Source organism: Caenorhabditis briggsae (assembly GCF_000004555.2).
Source record: "Caenorhabditis briggsae complete genome, chrIV, whole genome shotgun sequence".
NCBI classification, from domain to species: Eukaryota; Metazoa; Nematoda; class Chromadorea; order Rhabditida; family Rhabditidae; genus Caenorhabditis; species Caenorhabditis briggsae.
In genome coordinates this window covers 12,054,964-12,072,056 of record NC_013487.2, presented here as the reverse complement: position 1 = coordinate 12,072,056, position 17,093 = coordinate 12,054,964, and the positions used below count along the sequence as shown (strand labels likewise).

At 37.4% G+C, this 17,093-nt stretch overlaps 2 protein-coding genes across 2 annotated transcripts; both read left to right on the top strand.

Moving 5' to 3' along the window:
- Positions 1-7,912: 7,912 nt before the first annotated feature.
- On the top strand, positions 7,913-8,837 carry CBG26463 (the record flags this gene model as incomplete). Its single annotated transcript, XM_045235993.1, has 2 exons — positions 7,913-8,062; positions 8,148-8,837. 2 exons carry the CDS (start codon positions 7,913-7,915, stop codon positions 8,835-8,837), a joined length of 840 nt encoding a protein of 279 aa, XP_045098310.1.
- A 3,249-nt stretch (positions 8,838-12,086) lies between these two features.
- Cbr-daf-14 lies at positions 12,087-17,085 on the top strand (the record flags this gene model as incomplete). The annotated part of the gene is made up of 7 exons (XM_002634362.1): positions 12,087-12,227; positions 13,583-13,734; positions 14,858-14,916; positions 15,017-15,088; positions 15,208-15,391; positions 15,436-16,197; positions 16,995-17,085. The coding sequence occupies 7 exons, from the start codon at positions 12,087-12,089 to the stop codon at positions 17,083-17,085; spliced, it is 1,461 nt and encodes a 486-aa protein (XP_002634408.1).
- Positions 17,086-17,093: the final 8 nt, after the last annotated feature.

Sequence of the window (17,093 nt, the reverse complement as noted above, 5' to 3'; positions counted from 1 at the left end):
CCTGGAAAAATCTGGAACTAGCTGAATAACTTCAAATTACACAGTTACAATGTAAAAAATAGTGTTGTTCATACAAAAAACCGGCCTAAACTGAAATTTTTTGAAGTTACAAATTTTTGTGGAAACAAGCGCAAAGTACGAAATTTTTCTAGAAACATTCGAAAAACTAGAAAAAATAGGTAAATCTTAACTTAGTCCACATTTTTACCTATGGGCACCCTTTTGACTTGCCCCCCCCCCCCTATTCTCATGGGCCCCCCTTGTCATAAAGAGCCGTTTTTTTCTATATTCATTTGTATTCTATTAGAGAAGAGGACATTCTATTAGAGTTTTACGGTAATCAAAATTGTTTTTTGTTAGATCGGTCCTACGAATTTGAGAAACTTTGTATATTTTAAAATGAGTTTAAAAAGCTACAAACTCTTAATATTCCATATGCCCTTGCGACGAAAGCCTAATGGATTCAAAACGCACTTTTTTATGTCTCCCCGATTTGGAACATCATCACTCATAGCGAACTTTATACACGGGCCAAAATATGTAGCACAAAGGCGCATGAACTAAATGCTTCTTTGAAAAAATGAGCAGGAGAAATAAAACGTTTTCTTATTCCTATTTTTGGTGAGAATACCCAATAATGTACAAAAACACTATTCCTCCAAGTTTCGGACCCATTTTAAACACGACGGTTTACCTATGACAATACACACTCAAGACTAATTGGACAACAATGATGTTTTTGTAACAGTAGTAAGTTTTGAAAAGTCAACACGACAATAAACCGATAAAAATAACTGGAAAATAATGAAGATGGGTGGTGGGGGAGAGGTAAATGAAGAAAGGTAAGGAAAGTGATGGGTAGCAAAAATTGGAGCTAATTGACGGGACAGCAAACAGGTTAGAGGTAGGGGTTACGGACATGGAGGAACTTTTTTTAGGGGAAAAAGGAATTAGAACTAATTACCTATTTGGAAAGAAGGCAGAGCGAGAATGTATATTGTTTCAACTGACGTTAAACCCGTAATAGAAGGGCACATACACAGTCAACTTTGATCTTAGTTATCTCGTTTCCTATTCAAGATATCAAAAATGTGCACATAACAAAATATTCATCAGGTTATGTTAAACAATTCATCAATTGACAACTTTTTATATCATTGACAAGAAATAAGATACCGTAATTTCTCTAATAGATGCCCATGAGCTACTACTTTTCAACCTCCTTCTCAGGGTGGACTTTTATTAGAGAAAGGGGTTCAATTAGATGGTTTTTGGTATTTAACTGAACAAAATTTTTTTAAAACGACAGGAAATAACGGAAAATAAAAGAAAAGTTGAATGAAAATACGGTATATGGGTTTAAAGTTAAAAATTAGGATTATAGGTTTTACGGTACTAAATTCAAAGAACCTTGCCTCATAAATTTTAATTTCGAATCCCCCACAAACGGGATAGATTCCTACAATGACTCATTCGAAAAAAATAATTGCCTAATTAAACCAAAAATATTGAAAATTAAGAAAGTAACAAAACGAGTGACCTCATTCTCTTCCATCCCAAAACCGCCAAATTTCTTGTTATTTGAATTTCCCCTCCCCCACCTCTCCAAGGGCATCTGGAGCACGTCTCCTATAATTTGATATCTCTGTCCACTCTCTCAATAACCCATACTCTCTCCACTATTATTATACGAGACATATGGGCGCCATTCAACAGGTATAGTCCTTCTTTCGTTCCCAATTTCTAAGCTATTTGTGGGACGGGAGTACCTCTCCTCTCTTTTTTTATTTCTTTTCTTCGTCGCAGGTGAAATATATGGTACCCTATATAACAATCATGCAAATTATACCCACCGACCACCGGACAAAGTTCATTATCCTACCTCAATTTTTGAAAAAAAAATGTGGGAGAACGAAAAAAACGAGAAAGGTCGGCGTAAGTGGGTTGAAGCAGAAATAAGAGAAAACTGGAAGAAAACGGGGGAGGAATGAAGAGAAGAGTAACCAGCTGGAAGTGTTGGTGTTAGTGACTTTTTTGGAATATAAAGAAGAGGAATAAGAAGAATAAGTGCCGAAAAAAGAAGAAGAGGCAAAAAGAATATGCAGAAAAAGAAGAACAGATATAAAAAAGAAAAAGAATGTAAATGAAACCAAGAGAACAAGAACAAAGAAAGTAGTTCTGGGATATTCATTTTTGTGTTAATCATTTTTTAGTTTGTTGGGAACATTTGACTCTAGTAATTTTCAGAATTTTTGGGAGCATTTTGGGGGAGTTTCGGTTTTCAAAAACTTTTTTTGTGAATATTCTGATTAAGGAATCGCCGACCACCCGACCGCCCGACCGCCGATCAAGCTGCCCAAGCATTTTGCGCGCACAGCATTTTACTGTTCACAAAATCAAAAAATGCGTCGTACAATGAAATGCTGCGTACGCAAACACTCTCTGACAGGTTGACGCGCAAATGGACGAATTTGGTCAGCTCGGTCGTCGGCCGACGTTTTTTGATCGGCCAAATTAAAGCCCTAATTCTGATCTTATAAAACCTAAAAACATACATTTAAAAAAACCTTGTAAGAAATCATTGCAACTTCAGTCTCCTTCTAAAAATTCAATCAATTTCCAAAAGTGCATTCGTGTGTTCTTTTTGCACTTTGCATACAAATCGGAATTCAGTGAAAATTGAATCCGAGGGAGAACAAAATTGTGTTATGGCTCACTTCATCAAGCTTCTTTTCATGTTCCAAAAAAAACTTTAATTCTAGTAACTTCGAGAACGATAGTCTAAAACTGGGGATCAGGAATAGAATTTCCCAGACTTCGTACACCAGAAGACTCATCGAATGCCCCAAAACATCAAAAGTCGGAATCGCAATTACGAATTTGAAAATTCACAGAGCTCTTTCTCTCCGATATAAAACTCATCATAAATTCCTTTCTTCTCCTCGTTTTCCCCATTCCGCCTCATAATAATTGAACCGCAACAGCCCGCCCGTAGCCCAATTATAATAAATGAAGCGATTATGGAAATAGTCAACTACCTACTGGTCAAAAAGAAAAAGTCACTATTTTCCATTAACTTTTCGTGAAAAACGATAATAGCTTTTTTGTGGATAAAAAGAGGTCGAAAAAATTCTCATGTTGATGATGATGAATATCCGTTTTTATGACTACCGTTTCGGCAAGGAAAACAGCAAGGAAACTCAATCGTCGGAGGGTGTCTTTTTATGGGCCGGGAAACTGAACTTTATCGGTATAGCGACGCCGAAAGGCGACGAATTTGTTGTCGTAAAAGTGCGGAAAACAGAGGAATTGGGGGAAGGAGAACGTCTGAGAAACAATTAATTAGACATAAGAAAGAAGAAGAAGTGTTTTATTTTGAATGCAAAATTGTTGGATTACTCAAATAAAATAAAATAGGAATACAGGCTGGCGCAATATCACCCGGACTGAAAAAAACGGATGTATCTTTGAAAATAAGTATTTTGGAAGCTCTAAAACTGATAGAAATAAAATTTTACGTTCGATTCGAAACTACTGAAACTTTCAAAGTGATTCCTTTTGTAGGTATGGTTATGATTGTCCAAAGATGAACGAGGAAATGTTTCTTGCGATTTTCATTGATAAAACAATTTTGACAAGCGATAAATCAGCTCAAAATTGATCAACTACTTTGAAACATGGCCAGTTTACTGATGAATTATCTAAATTTTTGCCCTCCAAATTTGATCCCAGTACAACGCCTTACTCAATTTTTATGCTAGTACAAACTTGAGTCCGAGTGATTATATGTTTCAGGTTAAAAACTGATTTCAGCAGCCTCTGGAGTTCTCCAAAATGAACAAATAAAAGAAATTTCAATCTCCTATCGCTGGAAATTTTTGATTGTCATGGGACATCTCCATGCAATACTGTATTTCTTTTAATAACCAGGCATTCACATTCATTCGTTTTTAAAAGAAATATCAAGACGAGATAAATTTATGATTTTCATATTTTTTTTTCTATGATTTTCACATTTTTAACTCTTTTTTCTTGACTTCTCAGGACCCAATATTATCTGGGTTGAAAGAATATTATTCCTCCGTTGGCGAGAAATAAAGACTGGAGCCAAGGAGAATCAGAAAAAATTCAAGAAACTGGAAACAATTTTCTTCCTACAGGAGCATTATAAAAAAAGCGAAAAAAATCAGAAAGAAAAAAAGCGGCAACTTTGAAGTCCTGAAAAACAGAAATTAACAACTTTTTGGCCAAATCACATTTTGGCGAGGTATGTCGCTTGTAACCAGAAAATGTCAAAATAAGCCCTGAAAAAAACTTGTAATAGAAGGGACCCATAACAATTAAATTTGAGCCAATTAATCTATCGAACTTGACAGTGTAGGGGCCCTTCTATTACAGGTTTTACGGTAGCGTTTTATATTTTTATGCAGCACAAAAAAGAGTCAAAGATTTGAAAAAAGAACGAGAACTCCATTCATTGGTACCTCTTCTTGTGATTACGGTAAGAAAAGGTGTTACCTATCTTCTCTGAATCGGATAGAGTCTCCGCCCATCATCACCACTAACTACCGTATCGAACTTGCAAACACTGATAAGCCAATTCCAAATAAATCTTGTTCCGATTCTCTCCCATCATCCGTACCACACCTTCCCATCGCAACATTTTTATGGGTATCCGCTTGCCTAATTGCCTACACTTCGAGATTTACTCACATTTCTCAAGGTTCCGATCGAGAATCGAGATAGCGTGTTGCTTGGAAAAGTGAGTAGAATAACAGAAACGGTTATAAAATGGTTGATAAAGACGGAGTTACGTGGCCATGGAGAGGCGACAACTTTGGAACATCGTAAATCAACGATTAGGCATACTGCTAGTCATGCCTGTCAATCAGGTTAACTATTCTGAGCGCAGTATAAAAGAAGGGACGGTGGGAGGGGATTGTTTCATTTTTGTTATCAAGTTCAGTGTAAAACTGATTTTGGATTACTGTAGAATTCATCGCCATTGTGATGTTTTTTGATTGAATTTTTCTCAAGCTTATGATAGAACCGACATTATTTTGAATCCATAGGATTTAAGATCAATAGGCTCATGTTAGATTTAATCTGTGTTTCATGTTCCAGAATCCATAAAATCTAGAATCCCAAGATTCTAAGATCCATCGTACCCAATATTCATAAAGTTTAAAATCCATGGGAACTGAAGTTTATAGAATCTAGGGTTCTGAAAATCTTGAAACCCTAGTACCTTGGTTCCATAGAATTTACGCTCCATAGATTTTAAAAGCTGTTCGATTTAGGATCTGGTGGTTCTAAGATCCGTAAAATTGCGGATTCTTTATCCGTCATCTGTAGAATGAGGGATTCTATGGGACCTAGGATTTAGGACGCAGAGCTTGGCACGTTTGATTTTCATAGCCCATCTACCGTATTAATACTAGAAGAACACCCAAACCTTCAACTTTGAGCTCAATTATCTTGATTCCTGTAAAAGATTTCAAAAATCTGTCAATCCATGAAATATTGCGGATATGATGATAAATAATTTATCAGTTGACAAACTTTTGATATCTTTCTCAGTAACCTAGATATATGGATTCAAAGTGGACGGTTTGGTGGGCTTCTATTAGAAGGTATACTGTATCTAGAATCTGTATGATCTAGAATCCTTAAATACCATGGACCTTAAATACTGATGTGACTTGGTTAGGTCCCTTATTTTTCAAAAATACAAATTCTTTTTTTCAATAATTATTTTCCTTCTCCATCCGCCATCACAGTCAGAAACACTAACCACCGGATTCAAAAAAACAAAAACAAAATCCCCAATATTAAAAAGCAAATCCAAAAAAAAAGTGCAAAGTTTGTCAATCCCTGCAAAGAAAATGGGGATTTGTCACTTATTTTTTGCTTCCTAGTTTAAAATCCATCACTTTATAAGATATGAAACCTCTTCCTTGGATTCCTCGGATTCCTCGGATTTCTTCAAAAAGCCGGCTTGACCTAGTTTACTGGTTCCTCGCTTCGCCCCTCAGTTTTTCTCTAAAAGTTAATGTGTATCTAATTTTCAAGTTTTTTTTCTTTTGCGGATAAACTGACAAACAGAGACAGAAACGCAACTTCATTTATTTATCACAATAATGATGGTTTTTCAGTCTTAAAAGTCAATCAGATCCCAATAATTTCAGTCTCTTGGGACCAACCAATTATCCATTCCTCCGCTTTTTTTCGCCCTCTTCACCATTACATCCATTTTTCTTCCTTCATAAAAGCTCCTTCGAATGCCACTTCAAATAAAACATCTCCATGGAGTTATGAGTTGTTTCCTTCCTTTTCGTCGTTCTTCTTCTTTTTTTGTAGTGGCCTCATTTCCAATATATATACACTTTTTCGGGTTGGGCTTTAAAAGGTTTTGGATTTATTTTTGTGGCAAATATGTCAACCCGATGATTTTCTAAACTCAAATAACGTTTTCTGACTTTTTCTTCGATTCTAGAGTCAGTATAAGGAGTACGAAAATGTATTCCCATTAGTCCGACCGACTACTAGCCCATTTTTTTATATTTTGATTAAAGAACCTTATCAAGGGGGCCGCATTTTCAATTAAAACTAGTATAGGTGCGTGTAATGTGCTTCGTGATTGAAACAAAAAAACCGAGAGAAGTGTTTGGGATACTGTAGCTCCACCCCTTTTCTAGCTTCAACTTTCTTCCCAGTCAGTTATTTTCCTCTTTAGGTTTAGGATTTGTAAAGATACAATAGGCTTTTAGAGTTAATTTTTTAAACATCTGTTTCTTATCAATGAACCGAATTACTTCTCATTCATAGGCTTCTTTTTATACCACCTTTTCTAATGTTTATGAAATTTAGGGTACAGTAATCCTTCGAATTTCGAATTCTTGAGAAAACGAGTCACATTTTTTGGCTTTTCGGAAGTTGCTGAAATGCCTTGATTTGGTAATAATGCTTTTCAAATTAAATTCGTAAAATAAGAAAGTAAAAATCGTTGTCCAGTTTCCATAGAACCTGTATTAGAAGGGCCTCCTAACTCTCGACTTTAAGCTTGATTAACTCGATTTCTATAAGAGATATCAAACATTTGTCAACTGCTAAATTACTTATCATACTATTTCCAACATTTTGTCAATTGATCACTTTTAGATATCTGTAACAGGAACCAAGATATATAGGCTTAATGAGCAAAAATGGTGATGGTATTCTATTAGAGTTAATTTGGGTTACTGTATTACTTCAAATGACAAGTAAAACTTTTGCAAAAACTAATTTTCCGGGTCGACAATGTTTCAGTATTTCGAATATAGTTTCTAAATTGGCTTTATCTGGTAGAAACGTATTTTAAATCGGAAAAACTAAAAACTAATTGTCGTTTTCCTTTGTTTTCCGTATTTCCTCTAATAAAAGCCCATCCTATTCGTTAACTTTGAGTTCAATTATCTTGGCTCCTATGAAAAATATCAAAAAATTTTCAACTGGTAAAATTTTTGTCATAATAACACCAATATCTTGTCAGTTGTCAGATTTTTGATATCTCCCATAGGAACCGAGATAATTGAGCTCAAAGGTAAAAGTTAGGGAAACCTTCTATTGCAGGTTTTACGGTACATTTATATCCAACTACCGTTTCTAGAAATTTTTAGACACACCACATTTTCAGTCATAATTATACGAAAATCTTAATTATCCTCTTATTCAAATTTCTCAGCTAGTAGACCCGTGACAAATACCTTGCACCTTTATCCCATTACCCTGTATCTAGGTAATTGAGAACTAAGTACTTCGGTGTTTGATTTGTTCAGCTCCTTTCCTCCTTTTTCCTTTTCATTGACCAACAACGCGATTTTGTTGCAATAAGCGGTTTTTTTTTTGCAGAACAGAGTGTGCCAAGAACAAGATGCAAGGCATCACAGAGTTGAACGAATTGATGAAGAACAACGCCAACAACGATAAGGGTTCGCTTTTGGAGGCTCTGGAACGAATCTCAAGGATTGCGAGACCAGAAACACCGGGGCCTGTAGTAGACGGGGGAAGTGACGAGGAAGTGGTGTTCGTGGAGGAAAGACGTGGTCCTGGAGGAAACCCGGGACACCAAGGGAGATATGGATCTCAACAAGGAATGGTTCCTCCAGGTGAGATTTAAAGAAAGACACACAATTCGGAGGGTACAACAATTCGGAGGTACAAGGAGGTTCAAAATGATTTTGGGATACGAAATCCACAAATCGGCGGTACAAGACTCGAATTTTTTTCAGGTACTTTGTAACTTCGAATTGAGCATTTTGTACCCCTACATTGCGTTGACCCTAATGACCCTAAAATTTTTGTACCCTCCGAATTATCTGCCTTCAAGAAAGCTACCTGAAAAAGAGTTATGGCAATCTTTAGGATCAGGTCAACCCGGGAGAAGTAGAACTGGAAGGCTCGGCAAGGCGCCAAGAATTTCTTCTGTGAATGGAACAGCCGGAAGGCATGGAGGTGGATTCTCTGGAGGACATCCAGCAGGAGGACCGGGAATCGGGCCAACACTTGGATTTGGGCCAGGAGGCTTTGCGGTCCCTGGCCCATCAACTGGATTTGGACCGGGTGGTTTTACCGGAGGCTTCGCAGTCTCTGGGCCATTGTCAGGAGGTCCCAATAGAGGATTCCCAATCCCTGGACATTCAACTTCTGGGCCAGGAGGTCCTAGATTTGCGGTTCCTGGACAAGCCTTCGAAGGACTGCAAAGAGGGATTGGTCAAGTCAGCGGTGCAAGAGGAGGACAAGGAAGTAGAGAGCAAGCTGCAGGGGGTGGAGGAGCACCCGGAAACAGCTCAAAGTGAATTTTTTCCCTCTTTTTCTTACATAAGTCCATGTCACATATGTTTAATCCTAGAATTTCGGAGAGCAGTGAGTCATTTCCTATTTTAGGACCTTTGCTTTTTGAGAAGAAGATTAGCATAAAATGAGAATTTCGTGCTTCGAGTTAGGCCTACACAGGTAAAATGCGAACGGATCCGTTTCGGTGTCCACTAGGTTTTCTATCCGTGACGGGTCCGTTACGGGCAGTTTCGCGAATCTGAGTTCGCGAACGGATCCGTTTTTTCAACATTCGCAATCGGACAGGATACGGAGTTCGCGAACGGACCGAATACGGATGCAGCTGGAGGTCGAGAGATAGCTCCCATGCCCAGTCGCGAACGGATCCGTTCCGGATGGCCGAGTTGTGAGGGACTAGCTTTCTCTTAACTCTTCCATCATATTTTTTCATCTTTTTTTTGTATTTTCAATCTATTATTGCCGTTTTTTCCAACTTTTCTCGGCAATTGAGTCGATTTCTGTCTATCAGAATTTTCGAAAGGCGATTCTACGATGAAAAAAGGTTTGTGACACGAAAGTAATTCTTCGAAACATAGGGTTTGTTATAGGTATCACTTAACCTCTCCGTGAGCAAAAGGAACAAAAAATATTGATTTGATGCTCACTTTCCAGAAAGCAAGATGCTAGCTTAAGGTAAGTGCAAACCACATTAGTTTTCAAAATAGTGACTTTTCAAATTTTCAGCGATGGACATCTACTAAACATCTACCGACCAAAACGTTGGAAATGGGACAATTTTCAAAACCCGGAAAACAAAAAATATAACTAATAGGTAAACAGTATGCTGCATTTTCGGAAAATTTCCCAATTTTTTTTCAGATTGCTCTGGTTCCGGTTGGTCGTTCAACAAAAAAAAAAGGATTTTCATAGTTTCTCGAACTTTGTTGTACGTTTGATTGTTGTTTCTTATATGTTTTCTTAATAAAGTTTCGAATACTAAGTCTACAACTATCATGAAAACTCAGCAAAAATTAAGAGAAACTGAAAAAAGGAGCGGCGGGGGTTTTCAAAGAATGAGTCGGAAACGGATCCGTTACGGATTCGCGTACGGTCCGTATACGATTCCTATTTCATCCGCGCGCGAATGGCGGAGAATCCGTAACGGATTGTTCGCGAGTCACCTGTGTAGACTTCCCCAAGATATCGTAAGAACTCTGATTGAGTGCCACTCAAATCGTTAAGTTTGAGCTCAATTATCTCGGTTTCTGTAAAAGATATCAAAAAGTGTTGTGTTAACTGATAAAATACGTAAAATATTATGATAACCAATTTCTCAGTTGACTACCTTCGCATATCTTTCACAGGAACCGAGATAAATTGGCTCAAAGTTGGACCTCGATATGTCTAGATTTCTCAAGCTAGCTTTTTAGGATTCAATTTCTAAATATTCACTTTCAACTGTATTATTTTCCAAAATCTGAGCAATCCCTCGTTGAATTTATATATCTTTCTTTCTGTTTTCACTTGACTAGATAAAATTCTGATTTCGAGTTGTTGTTTACCACATCAACCGACTAGTATAAAAACATGCACCTGGGGGAAATGTTTTCTGGTTTCCATTTTTCAGCTTTCCTCATATATCAGAATTGTTTTGCTTCTTCTTTTTTTCTCCATGTTATATATCTCTCATTCCCACGAATACATTCTATTAATAATTTCCCCCTTTTTTTGGACGTCATTCGATTTGCTCTTTTCTCGAAGTTATGGGAAATTTCGAAATGAAGCCTGTGACTCAAAAATTTCATTTCATTTCTCATTAACAAAATCATCTGACCTCTTCTTGTGCGAAAGTTATGAATTTTGATCTCATTTTTTATCATTATGCCCCCCCCTCTCTCTCTCTCTCTCCCTCTCTCTCTCTCTCTCTCTCTCTCTCTCTCTCTCTCTCTCTCTCTCTCTCTCTCTCTCTCTCTCTTTCTCTCTCTTTCTCTCTCTATCTCAGACAGAAACAAGATGACCCTTCCGCAACTTTTATAAGACGCACGGACGCATAATATATCAACTTTCTTCTCTCAGCTTCTCTGCGTCTTCCGATCTTTCCCAATCTTGATCTTTTGATCTTTGAAGATCACCTCTCATCAATACACAAACAGATGGAGATAGATCATCTTTACAACCAATTGGGCCCCTCTTAAACATAGCCAAAGCACAAAGTGTCTTGTGTTCTCATTGCCCCTCTTTCGGGTACGACCCGGTACTCAATTTTTTGCGAAAGTTTGGCATTGTTGACAACAATTTTCACTCAATACTGATAATACTGATAAAACTCTATACTGTGTTTTAACTTTTTGTTCTCTGACCGCTGATAACGCACGCATCACGACCATTCGGGAATGATTTTGGTTGTTTGATCATCCCCCCCCCCTCCCCACGCGTTTATGAAGTTTCAGATGTATGGGTACGGTAGGTTCAATGATGTCATAGTGCACTTCAAAGTTTAAGTTTAAACATTTTCATAGTCACAGTACCCAGTGGAGTTGCTTCATTAACAAAGAAAAATTCTCAAATCGTAGAAAGTTAATCTTATGAAAATCTGAATGTGAGATTTTTTTTTAAGTTTTTGAATTTCTGAATATTTTAGAATTCCTGAATTTTTTTTTTGGAATATTTAACATTTCGAAAACCAGTTTTGGAAATTCTGAATGGAAATTCTGAATTTTTTTATCGGTAGTTGTATAATATTTGAAAATCCCGCCGAATCAAAATAAATTTGAATTACAAAGATGGAAAGAAACAAAACAAAATAGATTCCAAACATATTACTGTAGGCTTCCCATTAGTTTTTGAAGAATGGGATAGAAAACAAAATCGAAACTACTGAAAAGTCAATTCTGAATATTCTGCCTCTAGTTTTTAAATCCTGTGTATCCGTTTTTTTTATTCTGACAGTTAACAAAGGATATACCGTATTTTCTCTAATAGAAGTGCACAGAAACCGTACACTTTGACCTCAATTATCTCGGTTCCTATGAGAGATATCAAAAGTCTTTCAACTGATGAAATATTTATCATAATATCACCAAAATTTTATCAATTGACAAATTTTTATTTTCTCTTATGGGAACCAAGATAATCGAGCTCAAAGATGACGGTTTGGGTAGACTCCTATTATAGGAAATACGGTATTTCATGATAATCACTTCTATCCTGGTTTTTCACAACAACAATTTCGATTTCTTGATCTCGATTCAAATCTTCTGTTTTCGGTCTCAATGACCCCGATCGTCCTTCTGTTTCGCTTTCCTTCTCATTTTCTCTCACTCTCGAAAAATCGCAAATATTTGAACAAGTCCAAACTTTGTTCAGCCGCGGGAAACGGAGACGAGCGAGAGTCGTTCTACTGCTCAAAATCGGTTGGTTTTGCGCTCGGAAAAAGAAACTAACAAGTCAGAAACTTTGGTTTAGTGTGTAGTCAACGAGAAAAATTTAGAGGTTTTTGGAAAGATTTCCAATCTCGATTAGGAAGTGTAGTGGACTGTAACTAACTAATTTTTCGAGAAGGTAACCTTCAGAAGAATATGTTGCAAAAAAGTGGAATCATTCTTTTTTTAATCGTACTATTCATTAGCCTTACGCTCATTGCAATCAAACTGAATTAAAACCTGTAATAGAAGGATCACACAGCTTTGATCTCGGTTTCTATAAGAGATAATAAAAATCTGTAAACTGATAAAACATTGGTTATAGTATGATAAACAATTTGTTAGTTGACCACTTTTTGATAAATTTTACAAAAACCGAGATAATTGAGCTTGAAGTCAACAGTTAGAGTTTTACAGTACCCTCCACACTGCCAAGTTTGTTCTTAATTATCTCGGTTCCTATGAGAGATATCAAAAATGTGTCAACTGACAAACTGTTGGTAATATTATGATAAACATTTTGTCAGTGAAAATCTTTTTCATTTCTTTCACAGGAACCGAGATATACAGGCTCAAAGTTAGATGCCCTTCTATTATAGCTTTTACAGTATCTCGGTTTCCGTTCGGTGTCATTTTTTCCGTTCAAGTGTCTTCCTGATTACTGTAGATAATTATTTTCTTCCTGGTCTTTTAACACCCAATTCTCTTCCTGATCTTTTACCGTTCGTTGCCCATGTATCACATGTTACATAATATATACATTCTAAGCCCCGCCCAACTATCACATTACAACACAGAACAGAATGTATGTTTCTAATCTATAACCTATTATCTTTGTGTTCATTCTCTTCTTTCTCTTCCCGATTTGTTATTCTTTTCTTCTCGTCATCTTTCTAGTCATCCTCGCATCCTACTCTCCCCAAATTGTCATTTCATTTCGCATTCATGGTAGTAGTGAACGCGACGTCTTCTTCTTCTTCTACTCCTCCGTCATCCATCTTCTAACTTCCTCTTTTTTCACCTTGTGTGGCACAACACGTGCATCGATGGATCTCCGGAACTTGTTGTTTCCTTCTTCTTCCTCTCCTCAAAATGCTCACGTGTTGTTGCTCTCCCACACTACTGCCGCTTCTCCCCTTCTTTTTATGCTCTCCTCTTTTTCAATTTTTGTTGTGACCGAAAAGACACACTATTCCGTTTTTCTCTTCCATTCTCTCTATTTTTTCCGACTCTCGTGTCCTCCTTCTCCTTCTCTTTTCAATACTTTTTCTGCCCCCTCTCTCATCCTTTTCATCAACATTGAAAAAGTTCTCTCTGCGTCTCTTCTATTCATGTACTATTTCTAGGGTTCTGTCCCTTCTGAATTCCTTTCCCAATACTATTTTACCAAAATCGATTTGACAGATTGTTGCCAAAAAAATGACGTCGAGAAAAAAAACGGGAGAGCGAGAGAGGCATGTAAAACAGTTGGCAACATTTTTCGGCGATCCTTGACCTAGTATTTTGTGACCCGTTTATCTAACACATTGTCCTGTCTAATTATACTGCCTTTCGGGAACACAGTACTCCCAGTGTATAATCGTTCTAATCTACTGCTTCTTATTACTCAACAAACCACCTGTCAGGGTATGACGCATTAGGGGTTCCTGGTTTGGCTTTTCCATGAATGTGCTCTTAAAAACTCACCTGGAATTTTCTCCTTAGCTCTTTTTCTCTTCTAGATCTTTCTATTCGTGAGAATTCACAATATTTCTGAGAATCCAAAAAGAATAACAAGTGTGTATATAAGAAGAGGCGCTGGGGGTGTGTATTTGAGGTTTCTGTTTAAGTTTGAAAAATAATTGTCAGAAAATTGAAATCTTCTGAAATGATTTTGACTTATTTTTATATTTTGAAGCAACATTTTTGAAAATTTACAGAATTATCAAGTCCTAATTTAATTGTTCGATTTGTTAAAAAATGATTTTTCGGTCCAAAAACTTTTGATTCCAGTTTTTTTTCTTTCAAAAAATCCAGAATCAATTGTTGATCTTAAAATTGTAAAAAATAAGTTTTCACCTTTTCTGCGTTATTTTTTGGGTTGTTCTAAAAATTTTAACACCAAACACTGCAAAATTTGCCCTCTGAACTGTCGTAAGCACTCTAATAGTCTCCACACCTGGATCATCAACTTTGAGCTCAATTATCTCGTTTCTTGGGAAAGATATCAAAAAGTAGTCAACTGAAAAAAATGTTGAAGATATTATAATGAACATTTTATCATTTGACAACTAATTCATATCCTCGTCGAGTACCTAGATAACTTGACTCAAACTTAGCGTTGTGGGGCCCTTCTATTAGAAGTTTCACGGTATTCCACTTTTTCTCTAATCTCCCAATATCCTTAAGCTCTTCAACCTCTACAGGTGATTTCCGCATCTCCCACGTCCAATCCGTTATTCGTAATCCGATAATCGCTTTCTCTTCTTCCGACTCATGTCATTTGAGCGAGCATAAGCTTGTAATTATCCCTGGGGGCCTTCCTTCTCTACGTCTTCTTTTTTCGCTCACGCCTTTTTTGAAGCTCCACCTCCCCTCCCTCATCTCTTAGTAGACCTAATCATATATTTTCTCATTTTCAGTCATCCATCACTCAACCAAGACTTCAATTGGGCTGTACCCGTGAATCCCATGCTCCCCGGTGAGTCACCTTTTTTGTTTTTTTCTTTTGAAATGTTTTTGGAAAAAAAACGTTGAGAAAGTGTACTTAAGTTTCTAAGAATATTTTTTCCCTTTTCTAGCCAAGAAGTTCTTTTCACAATTCACTAAAAAAAGGACGGAACGCGGTGGAGAGCAGCAAGGGCGCATTAGTGGTGAGAGAAATTTTTGAATGGCTGTTCGATGGAACGCATTTTCAAACATAAGAATTAAGCTCTGGCGGAGATTTGAAAATAAAATTTTGACAATATATAATTATTTGAAAAATTTCCAGCGCCACTACCCCAATCAACTATGCCCAGCAAGCATACTGAAGGAATGTCATCCCACCAGTGGTGGGATGACATCCCCATGCCCGAGGATACCCCCATGATGACTAGGTCCATCCCAGGAAGCTCTACAGAACCATCTCCACAGTACGACGAGAATCATTCAGTTGCTTCCGTCATCAGCCAACCGTAAGACAACCAATTTTTATTTCAATATTTCTCGTTTTTTTCAGAGGCCCATCAAATCCACCAATGGCACCAATGACTCCGGGACCAGTCGTCATCACTTTCGAGCGTCTGAATCTCAATCATTCTCAACCTGAACCTCAACCGGTATTGGAGGAACCAGAGTGCTATTGCATCGAAGTCAATAAACCAATGCCTGGTGTCCCACAGAAGCTGGAGCTACGATCAGATGAAGTCGAAATGGAGGAAGAAGAGCCAGAAGGAGGTGTGACATGGTGCCACGTCCAAACATTCCAGCTTGGTGTCAAAAAGAAGGCCCAGGCCAAGGAAGTTTTCCAAACTTCTCAACCTACATTTACTATAGAAGGAGGGATTACAACAGTTGGAAGTACCTCAAGTCGGATGCAGCTCACTTGTGGCAATAGTTCCAAAATTCAAGGAATTCATCAGACGTTCGGAGAAGGAATTCGGATGACCAAAGAAAAAGGAACTGTCTGGCTCACCGTCCTCACAGCAAAATGCGTCGTCTTCATTCAAAGTCCGTTCTTCAACCACATAAATGGCAAGCCACTGGATACAGTCATTCGAGTGCAAAACGAACATGATGAACTTGGAAATCTTCTTCATGAGGATAAGTTGCCAACCATCAAGCTCTTCGATTCGGAGCTCTACGCAAGTGAATTGAATGCAGCTCGTAGTGATCCCATCAATCGAATGGAGACAATGGAGGCGTTTTGCAAAACGAGAGTGTCACTCGCAAAAGGATTCAATGGCGACTATGCCAAGAAAATCTACGATACTCAAAGCTGGTTTGTCATCACCATCGCCGAAGGCATGAACGCCTTCGACAAAGTGAGTTATTTCTTTTAAAATGACCAAAAAGTTGCTCTAACTACCGTAAAAACTACCGTAAATAGAAATATCTCCAACTTCGAGCCAAGTTTTCTCGGTTCCTCTGGAAGATAAAAAAAAAGTTGTCAACTGATAAGTTCTTTATCATAATATCAGAAGTGTTTTGTCAGCTGACACGTTTCTGATATCTTGCATAGGAATTGAAATAATATGACCACTATTTTGCTAGTTCTTTTTGCTTCAAAATAGCCTATATAAGGCTATATTTCCTTTAAATAAAACCGCCACTATACTTGAACTTTGAGCTCAATTATCTTGGTTCCTGTGAAAGGTATCAAAAATCTGTCAACTGATAAAATGTTTGACAAATTTTCAATACCTTTGACAGAAATCGGGATAATCGAGCACACCATGTCAGTATACCGCATTCCCTCTAAAAGAAGCGCCTGCTCAAACGTCTACTTTGAGCTCAATTATTTTATTTCCTGTAAAAGATATCGAAAAGTAGCTAATTGATGAATTGTTTATTATAATATCAAAAATATTTTATCTGTTGGCAAAACTTTGATATCTCTCATAGGAACCCAGACGATTGAGCTCAAAGTCAACGCTTTGGCTGAGCTTCTATAAGAGGCAAAAAGGTAAATGTGACGGTATTTCTTTCCGGAACTACTTACATCAGTTGTTGAAAACAGAGAAAATTAAAATATTGAATCTTGTTGAAATACTGTTTTCTAATTTACTCCATTTTCAGTTCCACCGCCACTTCACAAGTGCCCAAGAAATCGGGTCGCGCTCCTAACACTCCAGAACCAGAGGACCACCCACCATCAACTGTCTTTTAATCCCCCTA